The sequence below is a fragment of the Rhea americana genome, unplaced genomic scaffold, assembly GCF_003343005.1.
Source record: "Rhea americana isolate MKP2758 unplaced genomic scaffold, rheAme1 scaffold_5, whole genome shotgun sequence".
NCBI lineage: Eukaryota > Metazoa > Chordata > Aves > Rheiformes > Rheidae > Rhea > Rhea americana.
The window spans coordinates 946,491-961,976 of NW_028186645.1; the positions used below are offsets into that span (position 1 = coordinate 946,491).

Below are 15,486 nucleotides of genomic sequence, written 5' to 3' on the forward strand. Positions count from 1 at the left end.
GTGAGATAGTACTTGTAGCTTCCTGGAAATTAATTTTATTCTGTTGGTGTGAGAACTTTTCATCAAATCTGTGGTATCTAATCTAATTTGTTTGCTGTCACTTTTTCAGACCAGTTCTATTAGTGAGCAGGAAACACAAGGTCCCAAACCAGAAGTTTCACCATCTACTKCAGTTATAACTGCAGAGCAACAACAAGAAGTAAGGCAGCTGTTATTTTATCCTGAAGAGTAATTAACTAGAAAGTGTCTGTATATGTGGATCATTATAAATATATGTTGCAGCATTCATTATGAAAAAGCAGGATTGAATGTTGCTTATTTGTAATGTGTCAGTGTTAATTGCACCTGCTTTGAGGACAGTTGCAATCGAAACCTTTTCCAGGCTCTGTGTATGTTGATGTTTCTCATTTTCCTATGTTTTCTGTATTGCTGCTTGTTTGTTAGTGTGCAGGCTTTCCTGTGAGTGCTTTAAAATACAATCTGTTTTTAAAAATCAGATTAAATCAGAATGGCAATGTTTACGACAATTAAATTTTTTATRATTTTTAAAGAAGAAAAAAGGGGGAGTTGGGAACCGATAAGCTTTGCCACCCCAATTTTAAAACAAATTCTTGAAGCCTCATTTTGCTCAATTACAGTTTTTTGTGATTCAGGAACCAATTCGGCTTCAGAGGATGCCTGCTGCTCCTTCCCCCACCATTCAGTCCATTTCTCTAGCTGTACCAAAGGTAGGGGGACTGTACTAACGTTATTTTGAAGAACTAAGGAAAGATATTATCATTTATAGATTAGCCATCCATGTTTGTTCTTGTCCTGTTTGGGTTTGTCATGTGTTGCTTGTTTGTTAGGTCTATGTTTTTAATCAGATGTTCCCAAATACAAGTTTTGATCGGTGTTGATTTGTCAGAAGGAGCATCAGAAAAAATATTTGGTTGTATGATTGGGTTTGAGTGTCTTCTGCAAATGGAAATAAAAGATGCTACTTTTTTCTTGCACCTTCTACAAGCTGTTGTTAATTAAAAGAAGCTCAGATTTCAGAACGTACGGTGTAGTATATTAGAGGGGCACTGGGCGGGGGGGAGATGCTTCCATTACATAAATACAGAAACTGAAAAATTTTTGTTTTTATCCTGAACATGTCTTTCAGCCTAAAGCTCACCAGCTCAATATCAAGTCATTTACAAGCCCTACTCAGTGTAGTCATTGCACCTCTCTTATGGTGGGATTAGTTCGACAAGGTTATGCCTGTGATGGTGAGTCAGTTAACCTTTTTGTTTTTCAGTAATCTGCAATTCCCCCTAAAAATGCCCCAAAACATCAATATATTTTAAGGCAATAATTTCTTTGGTCAAGAAGCTAGAGAGGTGGCTACCACTGAATGATTCTCCTTTCTTTTGCATCATCAGCTTTTAAAGTGAAAAAATGAATTTAAGCTCTCATGGTCTGTTCACACTGCTAATTCTGCTACCATTAGTGTGATAATAGTGTGAGCTGGGGAGAGGAGGGTTTCTAAATGTATAATGGTGCACAAGAGGCTGTGGGAATACTATGGTAACATATTAATCTGGAACATTCTGTTTTTTGCTATGCTGATCATGAACTTGGTGCTGGGGAGAGCATATACTAAGTTTTTTGGCCTTTAGCCTGCCTTGCTGTCTATTAGTTTTATTTAGAAAGCTTTCTCTGATGCATGTGTCACTACTGAACTGCAAGTATGAGCATTTGGGGATATTTTGCTGTAAAAATACTAATCTATGCCTTGATTAAACACATGAAGTCAGAAGTATTTCACAAATCTATGCAAAATGCTACAGTATAAGTAATCTTCTTGTATCTCTGTGCCTAGTTTAGTCCTTGCTAGTTGCACTCTCTCCACTGACACCTTCAGCACCATGTCCCAATTGCTTTATTGGCCCTTCAGGGCTATGTTCCTGGCAGGGGTATAGTCAATTCTTTTTGCTCTAGAGCACCTACTGCTCTGCCAGCACTTGCCCTGGGGCTCCTTGTTTTCTCATGTTGCTGACAGTTCTGAACTTTGTTCCAAACTTGCAGAAAAAGATGTAAAACAGTATTTTTTTTCTTAGTGTATCTGTGAACTTGAGTCGTCTTTACTTATGTTTTTTGATTAAATACTGCATCATGAATTTTCCCATTTGCCTTTCTACTCCAGATTCTGATAGCTACAGAACAAACTAGAATCACATTGACATATCTCCAGCAGAACAAAATTTTCACCATGTTCCACCCCCTATCACTTGTTTTCCCTAATTTCTTCTCTTCTAASTACTGGTGACTACCATAAAATATAGCGGTGCCATGCCTGCACTTCTGGAGGCTTGTGGAACTGGCTATATTCTGTAGCTTTTCCCTGTTCTGTGACCTGTGTAATAACGACACCTTCTGAAAAAGGTGAATTTATTATGTGGCTGTGGTGAGCACCTGCAGTGCTTCGTGTGTAACCCTCAGCTCTCCTGCTGGGAGCAGATTGTGGCTGCAAGAACAAGCCAGGCAGACTGTTCTGGCCTGCTCCCTCTCCTGGCTGTCCCATACAATATCTAGGTGTGTGCATTCCTTTAGTGTAGTGAGCTATTGCAAAATCTGACCAGCAATTTCAGCATAATTAATTGATTTGCTGTTTGTGAGAGTAGACCACTTTCATTTCCTGTTACAATTGACTCATATGTGCATTTCACAGTGGATTTTCTCTTTTGTATTTAGTGTGTTCATTTGCATGCCATGTTTCCTGCAAGGATAGTGCACCTCAGGTCTGTCCAATACCCCCTGAGCAAGCCAAGAGACCTCTTGGAGTAGATGTGCAAAGAGGAATAGGAACCGCCTATAAAGGCTAYGTCAAGGTAACAGAGTCTTTTGTTCTTGGATAAGAGAACAATGCTAAACTTCACTTACAGTTATGTAGTTTGGAAGCTCTCAGTATGTTTAAACATCTCATAAACTCTATTAAAGCCTTAAGGCTTTTTGTGCAATTTATGTAGTGTATTCAGCACTTACAGCTTTAGATATGCAAGAAAGAGTGGATTTTATTAGAACAGCTGAAGACTGGGCATCTTAGCTACCAGAAGTGCCAGAAGAAAACTTACTTTAAGGAAGATTTCTGTCATAGTTGATGTAAACATAATAGAAAAAGTAAATTGTCCTATTTTTGTATTTGTGGACGGTACAGACCAAATTGTTTATTGGAATACATTGTTTATTAAATTGAAACAGATAATAGATGAACTTAAGGGAGGAAAAATACTGCTTGGTTCTTTGTGGGGTTTTTTGTTTGTTTTTCCCTTCCACTCAGTTTTGAAGGRCAAGTAAAGTGTATTTAGATTCCATTAATGTAAATATGAGCTTTACTAAATGTCCCTTCTTCCTGTGTCTTCTATGGATTTCCATGTAATAAGCAATCAGTTATTTACACACAGGTTCCGAAGCCTACAGGAGTTAAGAAAGGGTGGCAGAGAGCTTATGCAGTTGTTTGTGACTGTAAACTCTTCTTATATGATGTGCCTGAAGGGAAATCCACGCAGCCTGGAGTTGTTGCAAGTCAAGTCTTGGATCTCAGGTTTGTATTGTCATGATAGAGTAGAAATCCTGTGTACTTTTTCCTTAACAAGAATATTTATTTATGATAACACAAGAAACTTGGATCATAAGAGCTCTTGTCTGAGAAGACCTGTGTATTCTGAGCACACAGTTCAGCTAAGTTGAGGCTGAAAGAATTGGCACAAAAATGATAAGCCRCTTAAGTGAAATGATTATAGTATTAGCATGTTCTTTCCTAGTATTCTGTATGCCCAAATGGAAAATGGAAAAGCTTTGCAAGATTGGTCCTTCCCATGCATTCTGAGCAAAATAGTGAGTCACACATCACCCCATGGCCAGGAATTTCAGGAACATTAAAAAGAAACTAAGTAGTCTTCAGAAAAGCACCAACTTATTTGCAGTGTGACTCTAAACTTCCATCCTCATACAAGTCATTTTTTCATAATGAAACACTTTTTAACACTGAACATCGTCTACAAAAGATGTTCGTCTAAAAAAGATCTGATACTTATATTTATCAGAGTAAACAAGAATTTTTAATTCTAATTTACTGAAAYGTCAAGAAAGTGTAATATCCTACTATACTGTTACAGTGTCTTCTGTCTCTGTTCAGTATAAAGTTTGCATTTACAAGCACCTTCTGAACACTATTGCTGTGGAGTTGTACCAGTATTGGTATTCTTTTCCCAGTTATTCTCTGAGAGCTGGCACCGATGGTTCCCTTTGACCTGCCAGCAGCAGGAAAAGAAGTGTGGATGTATAGCAAATAACAGTGTTCATATCACTACATTGCTTGAAGCACCCAAGCTAGTTAGTGTACTAACTGTCCCATGCTTTCTCTGCTGATTGTAGCTGCTTCTTTGAGTCTGTCTTCTGAGGATCCTTAGATGTTTTAATAGACATTAACCACAACTACTATGAATTCTAGTGTGGGCAAGTTTCAGGCATTAGTGTAATCTTTGCACTAAAATTGGCAATTATGGTGATCAGCTTGGTCATATGCAGTTAAATAGGCTTGTGTAGACAAGCCCTCTGGGGTGGAGCACTGTGAAATGCAAAAGTTGTTCTGATGTCTGTTTATTTTACTGTAATAGAGAATAAAATCTAGTCRTTTTGAAAACCCTTATTTGCATCCCACAAACTATAATTATGTTGCCAAGAGCTTTTTATGTGATTTTTCTTTTTTTCCAAAGGCCCCTCTCTTGCTACACATTGAGGTATGAATTATTCATTTCTAATGTGTCTGCTGGGCTGGAAGAGCAATTTTCTTGCTGCTAATTGTAGAATAGGTGTGATCAGTAAACCAAAAACCAAAGGCAGTCCACTTGACTTCAGGTGGACTGAGTTACATGTACTGAATGCTGTAGAATCATAACTAAAGCTTGAGCTCTTTGGGTCAAGAACAGTTCCTAGCATAACAAAGCAGTAATCCCAGTTGTGACCTCTGTGCAGTGTTACAAGATTACAGCCTGTTGAAACATTTGCAATATCAGTTAGATTTTTGTTTAATTTTTGCACAAGTATATATGCCTGTGTGCATATGTATATGATTCTGTTGTTTTCTTTTCTTTAACTAGAGATGAAGATTTTTGTGTGAGCTCTGTCCTGGCATCAGATGTAATACATGCAACTCGTAAAGATGTCCCTTGTATATTCAGGGTATGGCTATCAATTCATTCTTAAAGAAAATACAAATTAAATACCAGTGTTYTGTTTTCATTATGAAGTATGTCATCTATATGTAATGTTTACTGTATTAAGCAAACTTCATTTTTTCCCATTGCAGAAGTATTAGAATTTATAAGAGATGATGAAAYGTGTATAAAAGTGATACAGTACTCAAAGTTGGGAGTTCTAGAGGACAGCTTTGGGGACAATGCTGTAACAGAGTAGAAAAATATATTAATAACCAGTAACTATAATCCATTGAATTTAAATACAGAAACTCTCACTGTTTTCAGCTGCAATCTCTGATCTACCACTCRTTTGGTTCTTTAGGGTTTTGCTAAGGAAATGTCTTGACTACTTGATACTTTTGTGGCTCTGCTAGCTATTTTGTGGGAATATTTTCTGCAGTGGATTTTCATCATTCACTGCTCCAACTTTGTTTTTCCTCTTACTGGTTTCTCGGTGTATGTTTTTCTAATTTAGATTTGCCTACCCTCTTCTCAGRTTAACAAATACTGAATATTGTGGGGAAAGGACTTCTGAGGACAAGATGAGCAATGCAGAACGGTGGTTGATTTGTTCAAGATCAGGGCATCCATACAGTATAGCCTGCGTGACTTGATACTCTAATTTCTGCCTGCCCTTTTTAACTGAAAGGGCATCTGACTGAGAAAAAGCTTTTGTCAGACAGTCCTCGTATAAAAATATTTGTGTGAATGAACATCATTAAATGTCTCCACAGTTTGACCAGATTATTAAACACTAAGGATATTTGATGAATTAATGAARGACATGTTGTGTGAGAATATCTGTTTAGATCCCCTGTTGACAGGGACCAGAGAAGATATTGCTAAGAGTGTGTCTCTTTTCTCAGTTTTATGTCCTCTTCTAAAGAAGGAATTCCTACAATTGGAAACCAGTGACATCTGATACAAGAGAATCTATTTTCTTAATTAAATGTAATTCACTCTGAACATCCTGTCTCCTAAGTCCGTGTCTCACTGACATAATGTCATAGAATAACATACACCCAACCGTTAAAAATAGTTTATATCATCTTAAAAATAGTTTATATCATCTATATAGAAGATATGGTCCTTTGGCCCACCAAAGACAGATCTTCATTGTTTTGGAACTTCTGCTATCAAAAACCAACACCAGAACGTTGCCAAACATTAAGATATTGCCACCTCTGACCCTGCATGAAATCAAGAAAAGGAAGAACGTGTCTAAAACTCCAACATCTCTCGGTGGTAACCAACTAAAGCTAGATGTTAGGCTATCCTAACATCCAGGCACTGTGCAGTCTAAGTTCTTCCATAGATAAATTTTTAACCTGTGTAATAGTAGRTGGTGCCTGTAGGTGAGATCCTTCCGTAAGTTAGCAGTTTGAGTTAAAAAGACTTGAGTTTCRTAGCAAATATGAGATTTTTGCATGATGAATAAGGCTAGGTATATTATGACCATTTTTTCAGACTTGACTGCATAAAAGATACCACCCTGAAAAGATGGAGGAGTGCTACGTGGCAGTGCTTCAAAGAGAGAGCTGTAGCTGAAGTCTCCTTTTTTCCCCCCAAATGTAGAAATATTGTCCATTATGCCTACAGCCATCTTTAAAATGTTGATATTTAGTTACARTTCTGCACATGTACAAAGTCTGATGCAGAGTAATACAGACTATGATCCAGTGCAAGCCAGTCAGTTCTTTCCTAYTACACTTTGATCTTACTTCTGGATTTCTGTCTTTCACATCTCGTTATCCCAAAGTTATTTGCAGACTATTTTCTTTAAGGTGAGTGACCTTGCTTAATTTACTCTTTCAGGAAGAGTATGTTCCCTAACCATGTCATCCATGTTTATGGTAATTTTTCTTATGCAGGCATATAGACTGAAGGTGTTTTATTCCACGTACAAATAGTTACAGCATTCAGTTCTGCACTACTGGGTTTTTCTTCTATTTAACTACTGTTATTTTAAAAAAATGTTTTGAGGCCTGATACTGATTGATGCCCTGTTTGTGACTGAAAACAGTTTCCATGATTTCTTCATACAGGACACAAGCTAAAATAAAGGGTTAATAAGCGTGTACTGTGACCAGCAGATGGTTCCTGGATAGTTTTCCTGTTCAGAATGCATTCTGCTTGGAGATCTGTTGGATAATTTCCCTGAAAATTAGATGAAACCACTGTGGTTTTATTTTAACTTAGGAAAAGGGAAGAATGGAATATTTCACTCTCAAAGGAATGTTTTCCTTCTGAACCTTTAATGAAATATAAATATGAAATATGAATTGCTTTTCTCTCTGGACATGTATTTTGAGAACTGAGCAGCAAAATCAAAATCTAGAATAGATTGTATCAGCACGGTTGCATTAAATGCATCTGACTCGAAGCATGTATTTCATTTTCAGTAAGTTATTAAAAATTATGAGGGAAGAGGGTTCAGAAAAAATTATTGCGTACTAATGAAATTCCAGTTCAGAACAGGAAGTAGCCTTTTACTGGCATGTATTAAAATGGTAATTGTAGGAAGGAATGTAGTATTCCTTTCCCAYATTTTAGGATTCACAACAGTTAAGAAAGACTGAGTATTTTTAAACAAAAATGGTGAAGCTTGTGCATTTTTTCCAAGTTCTGTGACCATATTATGTGCGTGCTGTGTTACCATACCATTTATGTATATTGTAACATTGTTACGAAAGTGCATTTTACTTTCAACAGCTCTGTAAAGTATATTTTATTGATGACAATAGACTTTTATTGCTAGATGTTAATTTGACTTTCTCTATCTGTTAAAAGGTGACAGCTTCTCTCTTAGGTTTGCCTTCAAAGTCTTGTTCTCTGCTGATCCTGACGGAAAATGAAAATGAGAAGAGAAAGTGGGTTGGAATTCTAGAAGGGTTGCAATCTATCCTGCACAAAAACAGGCTGAAAAACCAAGTTGTGCATATTCCACAAGAAGCCTATGACAGTACACTGCCTCTTATTAAAGCAAGTTTAGCTGCTGCTATTGTAGGTATGTTTGTTTTAACTTTTACGACGTACGTATGAATTGCTAGAGCTTTTAGGTAGGCATCTGCAATGAAAATACTGATGCCTTGAAATAAATTTGTCTGGATTAAATACCTTCGTATGAATTTAATAATGGAGAAATGCTAATCTTGCATTAATACTCAAGTTTCTGCAACTATTTGTAGTAAATAGTACTGTTTAGTTAATTAACAGATTGTTTTAGCAAAACAGTGTATATTTTATATAACATACCTTTGAAAGGTAGACTGCATAAACTTAAGCAAAATTGATTTTCTGTTGAAGATTGTTCAGTTACTTTTTGCTCAGAAATTTTCTAGSTGTTCAAAGGAAATGATCTGTTTTAAAGATAACATTAAACATAACTGAATTAATAGGTTTTTTTCCCCTTCCTTGTTTAGATCGTGATAGAATAGCAATTGGTTCAGAAGAAGGACTGTATGTGATAGAGGTGACCCGTGACGGTAAGATAGGCCATAATGTATGTAGTAATTACATATTGAATAATGAGCACCATAACTTTTAGTGCTGTTTGAATGTAGATGACACAACAGCCTTTCATGTATAGTGAGTACTAAGCACTCAGTTAATTGATGAGAGGGAAAAGTGAATGTGAGATATAAACACTAATTTGGTCATTATCATTAATTTCAGCCAGTCAGCTGAATACAGGCAGTYAGCCAAGTTACAGTGCATGTTCTGACATTTCTCACCTTAACTTTGTTTCCACAGCAGATAACAAAACGCTTCAGTACTCAGAGCACACACTACAGCAGCTGATGCTCTGTGAATAGTCAGGCACTTAGTAACAGAGCAGCGTTAAGAAGTGATGCAGATTAAAAATTAATCTGCTTTTCTGATATCCTTTTTGAAGTTACCATTAGGTAATAATAGTTTTACCTTTCTTTTTGTCTTCATAAGCAGCCAAGGATTCCTTGAGCAGAACTATATTTTTTTATAACTCCTAAGCTGCTCTAAGTTTAGAGGACACTAAATCCTACTCTTCATGGCATGAGAGCTAACAGCCTTTGCTGTCTGACCAACCTGTTTCTAGCAAAATATTTAATATTTTCTTCACCTGTATTCACCGCCTCTAAGCTTAGGTTCTTCTGTTGTCTTTAACCATCTGGGATTTAGGGATGTTGAGGTCAGTGATACAGATTTGTAAAAGTAATAAATGCCAACTTGTTGGCATCTATTGTTGGCAATGTTGGGTCTCTTTGCCAACTTTAGATAAATTACTGTGACAGCCTCCTGTGAAAAAACCTGTATGTCTCTCTTTAATTACTGTCAGAGTTCAAAAATGGTATGTCCTAAAATTTTGATGGAAGTATGTAAAGTTCCTGTTTCAACGTAAAATACAGCAGTGAATACAGTTTTTAAAAACTTACTGGACATACTAAGTAAAAATTGAGTTAAAGTCAGAAATGTGGTTTTGAGGTGAAAAGCAAAATCCTATTACTTCCTCTTGCTTAAAATAAGCTATTGCCCAATTCTAGGAGAAACTGGTTTATACGTGCAGATGTCAGATTCTTGAAATTCTTTTTTAGCAGTAATAAATGCCATTCCTTTGAATATACTTCCAGTGGTCACCATTTTGCAACTACTTAGATATAATAACTACTTTAGAGACAAGAAATATATTATATATATATATATATATATATATATATTTATATAACTACTTTAGAGGCAAGAAATGCCAGAGAGATTTCAATACAACTTTTAATAGTAGTCAAATTCTACATCTAACTGGAAAGCCTGTCCTAGAAAGGAACAATCATCTGCATCACTGTATCACATGTAAAAGTGAAAACAACTTGTCAGCTTTAGTTTTAGGTTAAATGCTTCTTTTGAGTTTTCTAGGGGCAACATCTGTGTGTTAATAGCATTTTTATGAACAGTAGTCTCTATTTTATGACAGTTATTCTCAGTGTTTAACTGCCAGATGCTTATATCAAGGGTCTTTGGTCAGCATGTCAACTGGTTCTTGACAAATAGACTGAACTGTACACTGGAAATGGAACTAGGGAAAAATCTTTTTTCTCTGTGGTAAAGTACAAGCACTGATTATTTTGTAGAAAATATATTCAGTTGTATCATCTGTTGAAGTGTTTGAGCTTGGTGGAAAAACCACGAAAACACTTGGTTTTGTGAAACAAAACGGTCAAGTTCTTGTAACAAGTTTACAGATTCTGGTACTTGGCTAATCTACTCAACCATTACTGAAAAAAATGCATATAATTTCCAGTTAATATTTCTTGTTTTGATTATGATTCACGAATATTTTGAATACATTCAGCCAACAGATAAGTGAATGTGGTGTTTTAATTTAACTGGCTTGTGTATATTACGCATTGTTTCCTATTTTGGAATTTTTTAGTCTTTTCTATTTGAATCACTTGAAATACTGGCTTCCTGAAAATGCTAATATCCCCACTATCCCAAAGGTAGAACAAGATGTACCTAACCCTATTAGATTCACCTAACCCATTCTTGGGAAAAAATCTTCGAAGGGTGAAGATGCCCCAGTTTCCATAGATGACCTAATTAGACTTTACTTACTAGGTTTTCCTTAGTGTCTGTGCTAACCCTCCCTTGCTGTAACTTAAGCGTGTTGCTACTTACCATTACTCCAGGACATATAGTTTTTTTGTTTGTTTGTTTGTTTGTTTGTTTTTCCTTTCCCTTTAGGTATTTAAAATCCACATATTTCCTTGCCTTTTGTATTGGGATGAGACCGTTTCTAACAATACAGCATTTTGTGTCTTCAGTTCTCAACACTAAATACTTTGTATTTTTCCTCTTTTGTTCTCCCAATTCTATCTTCTGCTGTAATTTACTAAAGATATCAATATTTTTCCTGAATAGGAGACCATTTTCAGAAGTTAATCTTGTGGTGTATTGATATGTTAAGAATATTATTATTTATAATATTTTTTCTCCTTTTACTAGAAGTTAAGCAGCCTTTTCCTGCTTAGTGTTGCTGAGACTTTGTATCAGTGAAAGAGTTACAGGCGTATTTTGTTCTGAAAATTCATAAAGGAGCATCTAGGGYGTGTGTAATGAGTGCTCTTTCTTACTGGGGATGCATTTGTGTTTAAATTCATTTTCTGACACCAGTATGTAACACTGCCGTGTTTCTTGGCCTGATAGTTGTRTTGTTTAGCTTACGGTAGCTCTTGTCCTCTTTGCAGTGATAGTCCGAGCTGCTGACTGTAAGAAGGTGTACCAGATCGAGCTTGCTCCCAAAGAGAAGATCATCATCCTCATCTGCGGTCGGAACCACCATGTCCACCTCTACCCCTGGGCCTCTCTGGACGGATCGGAAGGAAGCTTTGACATGAAGCTTGCAGAAACTAAAGGCTGCCAACTGATTACAACTGGAACCCTGAAGAAAAGTTCTTCAACTTGTTTGTTTGTGGCTATCAAGCGACAGGTTTTTTGCTATGAAATTCACAGAACTAAACCTTTCCACAAAAAATTCAGTGAAATTCAGGCTCCAGGGACTGTACAGTGGATGTCAGTGTTCAAGGACAAACTCTGTGTTGGCTACCAGTCTGGGTTCTCTCTGTTGAACATCCAGGGAGAAGGACAATCTATAAACCTGGTAAATCCTAATGACCCCTCGCTTATGTTCCTCTCACAGCAGTCTTTTGATGCCCTTTGTGCTGTGGAGCTCAGTAATGAGGAATACCTGCTTTGCTTCAGCCATATGGGAATATACGTCGATTCACAAGGTCGAAGGTCACGCATGCAGGAACTAATGTGGCCTGCAACTCCTGTTGCCTGTAGTATGTATATGTTTCTCTGTTGCCATATCCCTGTTGCTGCTTTACTTGTCTAAAAATAATCGGCATGTATTCTATTTTTGCTTTGGTTTGTCTTTCAATATCTACAGTTTTAAGTTTTGATGAGTGACCAGGCTACATAGTTCTTCCTGATGATGGTTTGGGACTTGGCAATCTCTTGCACAGAGATCCTGAAAGTTACAAGAAAAGAAGCTCTATCTGGTTATAGGACACAGAAAAATTAATAACRTAACACAAAATCTCTTTAACAGAGAGTAGCCCTGAATGCAGGACAGTACAAGACTGCTGGTTCTGTAAAATTTTGTAAAGATATGTGCTCTCCTGAAGAGCGTAAAAGTATAGCTGTCTTTAGGATGTCTTGTGTGTCCTGTACTGAAAGTAAAATGGAAAGCTGAAGATCAGATGTAACTGTGACTCAAAAGGTTCATAAAAATAACAAAATACAAGGCAGAACTAGTTGCAATTCACTCATTTTTGTTTTATTTTTAAGGAGAAAATTTCCAAAAAAAAATAGGTGGGTAAAGGCAATTTTTCAATTACTCTGCTCTTCTCAGGAACCTAGATTTATCAGCTAGTTAGTACWGAAGCATGTTGGGGGATTCTTTTCAGGCTCAGTAGTCAAAGGCAGTTCATGATAAAACCTAGCTTTCTATTTGGAGCTCAAATAGCAGTTAATGTTTTTGGAGTGACTGAAGGCAAGAAATAYCCTGTTTAAATAGTGCGCTGAGCAGCTAGCTGCTCATTGGTTTAATCAGGCTAGGCCCTGATTAATTTTGTTTGTTTTATTTTAATTGTCTTGAACTGAAATTGTTTACCTGCTTTACCTTGTTCTGTGCAGAAATTTAAAGCAAAGATGAAAGGAAAGAAAATAGTCACAAATTTACTTTAAAACACYATCAGCCAAAGCTAGTGTTTCCTTTTCCTTAATCAGCTTTATAGTTTTTGTATTTCAGCAAAGTAGAGATGTTAGTTGATTGTTTTGTCTGTTATTGCTATTATTATAATCTGTTTTTACTGTAAACTGTTAATGCCATTCTTGCATATGCAATCCTGAGTGGCGTTGGCCTGGGCGTTTTTTTTTTTTTTTTTTTTTTTGTAGTAATATCAACTACGTCCATTCCCAAAGGAAATTTGATTATTTCCCTTTTCATTAGCCTTGTTCTGCTTCCTCAGTCCTGGTGTCTTTCACTATTGAAGATGGCTTTTCCTTCCTTCCTGTTAACTGTCCCATCAGGTGATCATCGAAGTAGACACAGTTCTCTCCCTGTTGAAGTTTCTGCTACAGTAGAGTACAGTGTTGTTGAGAGAGCTTATGGAATGATGGAGACCTTCGTAGGTTATTCAGTCACTTCATGCAAGGAGAGACTGAGCTCTGTTTTAATACTCTGCTGTGTTACCTTGGGCAGTCTGTCTCGGCTGCAGTTACACCATGTGGTGTTGAAGCTGTGCTGAGCCAGTTCAGGCTTTGTAGGGCTGTTAGMTGGGGTGCAGTGCGAGTGCTTGGAGGCAGCGCAGGTCTTGAAGCTGTAATGTGGGTGAGCCCAGTTTAGACATTCTGGGACGCGGTTCAGACTTGATTGAGCTCATCAACTTGGTAAGTTCTGGTTTTGCCTTTGAGCTGGCATTTGGTGTCTACATCTGATGCTCTCTGGCATCCCTTCATCTGTACATTCAAGCCAACCATGACCCCGTATAACAGGCAGCTAACCCTAAGTCACTTCTGGGATGCACATTCATGGTAGCTGTCCCAGGTTGTCTTTGAGGGAATTTAAGAGCACGCCACTGAAATCTTATTTCAATTCTCAAAAGGCGATTTTGTAATGCGTTAAATATTCTATTGTGTTTTTCCCTTTCTGTTTATCGAAGCAGTTCTCTCAGCTGAGTTTCTTCTGTTGAATCCATAAATTTCTAGTAACTGCTCTTTACATCAGGATGCAATCCTTATATGAGGAAAAGCATGTTGATACAAAGAGTGRTAATAGTTCTTGATTTTCTTTTCTTTTGAGCTAAAATAGTTATTTGCTGACACCTTTTATTTCAAGGAAAGMAAAAAAGTTTAAAAGAGAAAGCAGGTTGTGGGCTTTATGTATTTGTGACCCTTTCCTGTTAACTTGGTGGCWGCAACCCCTGCTTGAATATCTAAAACTAGATAATTGTTAGCCAAAGAGGAAGGAATTYTAAAATAGCTCTGCAGCATGACTTCATGACCCACCTCACAGATGGTTACCTTCTCTTTCCCCCTGCACACAGTAGATGTAGTTTATGCTTCCAAAGTGTTGCGGTCTTGCATGTTTAGAAAAGCTAGCCTCAAACAGGCTATTCAGTTCCTACCAAATAACAAATTTATTATGCATTCAGAAACTTCAGCTGCCGTTTTGCAATTTAATGAAATCATAATTTGAAGTTAAAAATACTGAAAGGATCAAATTTAAATCTGTGATGCTGGTGTAGTTGTAGCAAATTTATTGTCAAAATATTTGTKTGAAAGAGTTTGACTGGGAGGGGAGTGCTTTTAATGCATCTTACACATAGTGGMAAACTTGTAACTATTAAAATTTGCTCAGATTTATGTCAATTCTAGATTTCTGAAACATCATTATCGTTTCCTGTTTGTTTTTAAAATATGCAGGTTGTAATTCTTCATATGTAACAGTGTACAGCGAGTATGGTGTTGATGTATTTGATGTTAACACTATGGAATGGGTCCAGACTATTGGCCTGCGAAGGGTAAGTAGTTTTCTTCCAGTGTAGAACTTGACTGGACTAATTCCAAATTAGAAGTTTCCTTGCACTGTATGCTGGGCTTGTTAATTCCTTGCCTCTTCCTTTTTCAAAACAGATCAGACCCTTAAACATGGATGGAACACTAAATCTCCTTAACTGTGAGCCGCCAAGACTAATATATTTCAAGAACAAGTTTGCAGGTGTGTATTGAGCAAGACAGAAATGGGAAAGTGATACCAAAGTGACTAGATAATTTTAAGCAATGTTACTTATACATGAGATGAAACTTGTATTGGATACTTCTGGATCAACATGTACCTATGTGTGTAAAATTGCATTGTGATATTACAGCAGGAGCTGTCCTCAGTGTACCGGAAACATCTGACAACAGCAAAAAGCAAATGCTTCGAACTAGGAGCAAAAGAAGATTTGTATTTAAGGTTCCTGAGGAAGAGCGGTTACAACAAAGGCGGTAAGAATTTAATCAGACAACTAATGCATGATGACATGCAGAGACTGAGAATAATAATAGTAAAAATCACTCTTCCTCTATCTTTCCCCCCCACCCCCCTACCCGCAGGGAAATGCTTAGAGACCCTGAGCTAAGGTCAAAGATGATTTCTAACCCAACAAATTTCAACCACGTGGCTCATATGGGACCAGGAGATGGAATGCAGGTTCTCATGGACCTCCCGTTGGTAAAT

General features: G+C 37.0%; 1 protein-coding gene across 8 annotated transcripts in view; it reads left to right on the top strand.

Annotated features, from left to right (window-relative positions):
- Window positions 1–15,486, top strand: part of CDC42BPB (CDC42 binding protein kinase beta) — a 93,812-nt gene that overhangs the window by 72,488 nt on the left and 5,838 nt on the right. For 2 of the 8 annotated variants that reach the window (XM_085317400.1, XM_085317406.1), the window contains exons 22-34: window positions 110–199; window positions 639–728; window positions 1,148–1,253; window positions 2,719–2,855; window positions 3,429–3,568; window positions 5,127–5,208; window positions 8,016–8,232; window positions 8,648–8,710; window positions 11,444–12,040; window positions 14,688–14,785; window positions 14,898–14,982; window positions 15,137–15,254; window positions 15,363–15,480. In XM_085317400.1, coding sequence (XP_085173526.1) covers window positions 110–199; window positions 639–728; window positions 1,148–1,253; window positions 2,719–2,855; window positions 3,429–3,568; window positions 5,127–5,208; window positions 8,016–8,232; window positions 8,648–8,710; window positions 11,444–12,040; window positions 14,688–14,785; window positions 14,898–14,982; window positions 15,137–15,254; window positions 15,363–15,480 — 1,941 coding nt within the window. Of the gene's footprint in view, window positions 1–109; window positions 200–638; window positions 729–1,147; window positions 1,254–2,718; window positions 2,856–3,428; window positions 3,569–5,126; window positions 5,209–8,015; window positions 8,233–8,647; window positions 8,711–11,443; window positions 12,041–14,687; window positions 14,786–14,897; window positions 14,983–15,133; window positions 15,255–15,362; window positions 15,481–15,486 lie in introns of all 8 variants that reach the window. The other 6 variants (XM_085317403.1, XM_085317407.1, XM_085317399.1 and 3 more) reach the window with 4 other exon arrangements.